The following is a 6,026-nucleotide window of genomic DNA, read 5'->3' on the forward strand; positions in this document are numbered from 1 at the left end:
GTGTTTTTTTCTCCTGAATGTACTCTTCTTTTTTGTCTTGTTGGTCCAGTCTTGCATTGTCAACTAAGTTTATAACTAACTTGACGATATCGTCTTCATTCCCCTACGTAGTTAAAGCGCTTAAGATATTACTATGTTGCAAAGACTTCTTATTGCTAGGCCTACTTTGTTGCCTATTCTTGGGCATGAACACCTGAAGAGTACACATATGAAGAATTAACAAAGCAACCCATGCTTCAACTTATACGGGATGAGCAACCACCTTGGAAAGGGCTACTTTCAAAGCCTAAGAGAAAGCCATACGATAGTTATGAGGGATGCTTTTGACGGTGGTGATAGGTAGTTTAAAAACACGATCAAGTAGCCGAGCATCCATCACCAACCCATCATTGAGGTCGGCTTCCAGTTCATTAGGTAGCGGCTTTGGAATACCAACAATATGCCTGCTAATGTCATCAGCCCCGTCAATAAACTTAATTAAGCCACCCGGGTGGTGACATGAATGACTCGGGACATGAAGCTTCATGCAATTCTCACATATCCATTGACCAAACTCCTTCAAAGTTGCTGCCACATACATAAACAATCCATGGTCAGAGGTAATAGCCTCCTGTAACCAAACTCCTTAAAATATTAAACAAGCCGATACCAGCCAATTAGTTGGTATGATTAAAATTAATGGGTCGTTATAGTTATATGCGATCTAAATGCAAATTCCTTTGAACATTGTAAAGTCTATTACGATTAATAAATAAACATATTAATAAGTTTAAGTTCTTTTATAAAAAACAGAAATTACACAGATGATCTAAATGTTGCTTTTTATAAGATGAATTTAGAAAGTGTTGAAGCTTTTGAAAAATAACCGTTGGAACATGGAAGTCTAGAGGGTTCGGTCATCATTCCGCTCTCAACCGACCGAAGCAACACCGGAGACCATACCGATCTCCGGAGACCCCCAAACTCATATCCTTTGCCGGAGATATAATTTATCATTGGAAATTGATAGGGTTGGATCCGTATTCATATATATATACGTTATTTTAGTCATTCCGTTCTCAACAGTCCCAACCACCCTGACACCCATAGCGATCTCTGTAAACACCCATGGAGACCCGCAAGAGACTCACAGCCATATCTCCAATCCAAGATTTTTTCAAGATCGTTGTAAGTTTTCACTGTTGTCGCTTGTATTCTTTATTATATCTTATTTCTAAAGGGTTTCCTGTAATTGAGATGTTATGATTTCTTATGTAAAAATAAAGTTGGTCTATGGTTAATAAGAAAGAATCGAAGGTTAATTGGTGTGTCGTTTTTAATTTTTTTTTTTCATGTTCTCTTTCTTTTTATCGGGGGTTTCTAGTATTTTACCCTGTCTTTTCTTCATCTTTTCGTTGGCAAGGTTTTCAGTTAACTCTAATTTTATCGGTCTAAGTAACTACACCAGATGTTTTGGCTTTGCTTATCTTTTCGTGGGTCTTCTACATCTTTTTTTTTTGTAAAATCTGTTCTAGCAGGCGAGTGTTTGGCTTGTTCCAGAATGTGTTTATGTGGCTTTGTTAATCATTTGATAATGTCTTGGTTGCTTGAGGATGCTTATTGTCTTTCAGATTCTGTCATCTGTAACCAGTTTTATAAAATAACGAATTTTTAGTCAAATCTTTTTAAGCGTTGTTTCACTTCCATTTATTTGCATTTTACTAATAATATAAATCTGGTCAAAATCTTGGATCAAGTCATGGTTTTAAAAAGTGTTAAGGTTGAAATTAATATCTGTTTTATGATTAGAAATATCCAGTTTGCACAGGGATTAGTTTGGTTTTTAGCTGACATGAATATAACATATTTGTGGTAGTTCTATTAAGTCAATGTAATCTTTGCAGCATATTATTTAGATATCTGAAGATTATAAAGTTGACATAACTGTGTTAATTTACGTATTCCAACATCATTACATGTATCAATTATTATTGTCTAAAGCATCATCTTTTTATGGCTATTTGATAGGATAACGGGAGCATTTGATAGCTCATAGCAATCTAAAAAAAAGCCAAAACGACCATATATAGTGCCAAGGTATGTAACCAAATTTTACTTAATATACATGCAAAATATCTCATAGGGTAAAAATGAAAAATCCTTTCCACACTGTCTCACAAGTTGGTATGTTATAATTGAATGTTTTTTCGACGCAAGACTGAAGAACTTGGTTTCGAATGACATGATACCTTTGTGAGCTGAGGCAATCATAATTATAATCTTTTTCCTAATAGGCCATGGTAATTTTAAACTTTCCACCTGATAAGACAGTGTAGTTTGAAGATCTAACCATTATAGTATCATATTTTAAATATTTAACCTATTAAGACCCAACATTTTCATTATTTTCCTATTAAGACCTTGTACTTTGTAAATTGAAACTTTTTTATTTTGGTTACAAATTTATTTTCAAATTTGTTTTTATTAAGACATTGAACTTTTAACCTCTTTCCTATTCGAACATTGCACTTTAATAATTTATTTAAATCTAATATATTTTAATATGTATTTTAATTTTTTTTTCCTACTAAGACATTGCACTTTGAACAACTAAAGCATTACTTTTAATAGTTTTTTTTTTCTTATAAAGATCTTTAACTTTGGTTAAGACATTTGGCTTTGAAAATTATAACATTATACATTCAAGACCCACCCGGTTAAAATTGTACTTTTAGTTTTTTGCATTTAAAAAATCTAACCTATTTAGAAATTGTACTTTGAAATTTAAATTTGTTTGATTTTAGTTATCAGTTATAACATTATACTTTTATAATTTCCCATTAAGAAATTATACTTTTTTTTACTACCAAGACATTGTACTTCAAAAATCTAACAAGTTATAGCATTTTACTTTCAGTATCTAGCAAATTATGACATTGTAACTTTTAACCTTTTGCTATTAAGACATTATACCACTAATTTGTTTCTTTTAAAATATCTTACTTTGAAAATGTATTTTTTTCGTTACAACTTATAGTGGTATACTTTCACTATATTCCCATGAAGATATTGCATTTTTATTTCTTTTCTATTAAGACAATTTACTTTGAAAATCTAACCAATTAGGGTATTTAACTTTTCCACTGGTAGACAATTACCTTAGAAGTAATAACCACTGGTAGTGTGCTAATCAACAAAATAGCACTTGGCTTTGGGATGTGATTTAGGTTATCAAGCCTTTTCCATTGTTCTTATATTTTACTTGTATTATAAGTAGACTTCTGGAACCTCATACACTGTTTTAAAGCAGGGTTCTTCATCTGTAGTCTCAACTTTTTAGTGTTGCACTGTTTACATGGTTCCTTTTAAATAACACTTTCCGTGTTAATTCTACGCAAGTAAGAAGGAAGATTTATTGCCCAACTATACATTTCTGTTATACAAATTTTTTATGTTTCATTCTATAATGATACCTTTTGCATTTTAAAGTCAAAGCAAAAATTCAATTGAATTTGCATTCTCCATATACGAATAATCCCATGCTTAGTAAATAATTTCTTCAGGTGACAGTTTTCCTTTTGTTCAACAACTTGCCTCAATGCAGTTATTTGTGATTGTTGTGTTTTTATGGTATCTTTTCATAATTGCAGCATTCATGAAGGATAACATGTTTCCTTGTATTCAAAAGTATTATTATTTGTTAATTACATTGCCATTCTGATGTAGCATAATTTGTTTCCTTTTGATTGTTAATTACACTGATTTCTATAGATTGTGTAACAGATTATACTGAGAACAATGAAAACTTATCTTCACTAAGAAGCAAACAAATCTTCATTAATTCTTAACATAGTACATAATCACATATTTACAGACACGAAGCATTGCAACCTTTCCCATTTTTGGCATTCAATGTAACTGACTTTAACCACCTCCTTTAAGTAACTTCTGGTAACTACTTAGCAACATAGTTCCTCCATGTACAAGTCTATATTATACGCTGGACTTGCATAAGTCCCATCTTTTCTTTCATCTTTAAGAAATCTCCATCCTTTAATGCCTTAGTAGTAAGCACTTCAGCCACTTGATATTTTTTCCTGCAAAATATAACTTCAACATCTCCATGACTTGCCAATTCACAGATAAAATGATACTTGATCCCAATATGTTTGCTTTTCCCGTGATACACTGGATTCTTGTTAAGTGTAATTGCAGATTTGTAGTACTATTTAGTTTTGGTTCAATGATTTTTAATACTATCTTTTTTTTTGGATTCTTGTTAAGTGCAATTGCAGATTTGTAGTACTATTTAGTTTTGGTTCAATGATTTTTAATACTATTTTTTTTTAAACGGAAAACTAGCTAACCTACTCCTAAATACCACATATGTCTTGTAAGAGATTTGAACCCATGACCTCTCAGTTGAGAGATTCACTCATTACCGCTAGGCCAAAGGCTTTAGCGGTGAGTAATAACTTTTGGTACAACTCTCATCCGTTTTGACTGATATATTCCATGCTTTAGCGGTGAGTAATAACTTTTGGCAAGTTCACTGACACACGTCATATGGCTATATATAATGGTAAACAAAAAAATGAAGGGTATCTCTCTATACACAGCCCCAAAATCAAACATTGAAACCCTATTCTATAGATTTCATATCAAAAATGATGCGGAGAAAATCAAAGAGGGTTAGCAAGAGGGCTAAAAAACAGATCAAAGAAGATCAAATTTCCCGTTTGCCCGATGATTTGATTGATCACATTTACTCATTTCTAGACTCAAAATTTTCTGTTCAAAGTAGCCTTTTGTCACGTAGGTGGAGAAATACATGGAAAGGCCATCCACGTCTCAAATTCAAGACCGATCTCTCCACTGGTCATAAATTCGATAATTTTGTGCATAAATTTCTATCTAAACGAAAGAAAGATGCAGAAATTCCAATCATTGACATCATTTCAAATTCGATCCCCATCCGTCTTCTCAAAAAGATCATAGCATATTCAATGTCACACGGCACTAAAGTGCTCAGCATTCTGTACATGTATGATATACCAACTAGACGTGGCGGATTCAATTTGTCTTTGCTTAAATCTCATTTTCTTTAAGATCTTTATTTGGATATCGATTTTGAGTTGTTAAAATCTCCAAATCTGACATGGTATTTGCCTACTTTAACTACTTTACATCTGCAAAGGGTTACATTTACACTGGATCCTCCAAACGACGATGGATCCTTAGAATTGTTTTCCTCCTTTTCAAATCTGAAATATCTTGTGTTGCTTGATTGCCGATTATGGAATGTTCGTACATTCTATATCACATCAAGTGCATTAGAGAACCTCACATTAATCTGTCTTGTGCGTTCTTGTCAATTTGTGATCTCAACACCGAATCTTTCATCTTTCATATATGATCACATGACTCCGTCTTTGTTATTAGCCAATGATCTTGATTTATTAGAAATGGTAAGCTTTCGAACCATTTATGATAGGCCTACTGAAAACCCACCAAATTATGTTGAAACAATGATCAACACTTTTCATCAACTTCACAAGGTAAAGCACCTTATTTTAGACAAAGATGCCGTGTTGTATATTTCAAGGTTTTGTGGCTTACGTGAAAGGAGACCTTGCCCTTTTGTGAGTTTAGAAAGTTTGACTTTGGATGAAATGCCTTGTTCTATCTTTCGAAAACATGTTGTGCTTGATGATATTTTAAGTTATTTCCGTAGCGGTTCTCCAGGTTGTGTAGCTTATATTGAATATATAGATTGACATGGGCTGCAATGAACCAGTCGGTCATTATCATATCAGGTAAGATCAATCTAAATTCTTAATACTTATTCATGTCAAATTCCTTTTTGAGCTATTGTTAAATTTATATGTACTTATCTCCATTTTACCCCTTCTTACACTGATAATTTTAAATTTTCAGGTTCTATTAATCTTTTCATATCAGAAGTTCTCCTGGCTACCCGTTGTTTTAGAATATCATAGATGCTTGTCTGTGAGATGTTGTTTAACTTATAATACATGCTTGGTAGC

General features: G+C 32.6%; 1 protein-coding gene across 1 annotated transcript; it reads left to right on the plus strand.

The window, feature by feature from the left end:
- The first annotated feature begins 4,646 nt into the window (after positions 1-4,646).
- Positions 4,647-5,756, plus strand: LOC145098426 (F-box/LRR-repeat protein At5g02910-like). Its single transcript, XM_079036064.1, has 2 exons — positions 4,647-5,059; positions 5,177-5,756. The coding sequence occupies exons 1-2, from the start codon at positions 4,647-4,649 to the stop codon at positions 5,754-5,756; spliced, it is 993 nt and encodes a 330-aa protein (XP_078892190.1).
- The last annotated feature ends 270 nt before the right edge of the window (positions 5,757-6,026 follow it).

This window comes from Lactuca serriola, chromosome 4 (genome assembly GCF_051521515.1).
Source record: "Lactuca serriola cultivar US96UC23 chromosome 4, Lser_US96UC23_V15, whole genome shotgun sequence".
Lineage (NCBI taxonomy): Eukaryota > Viridiplantae > Streptophyta > Magnoliopsida > Asterales > Asteraceae > Lactuca > Lactuca serriola.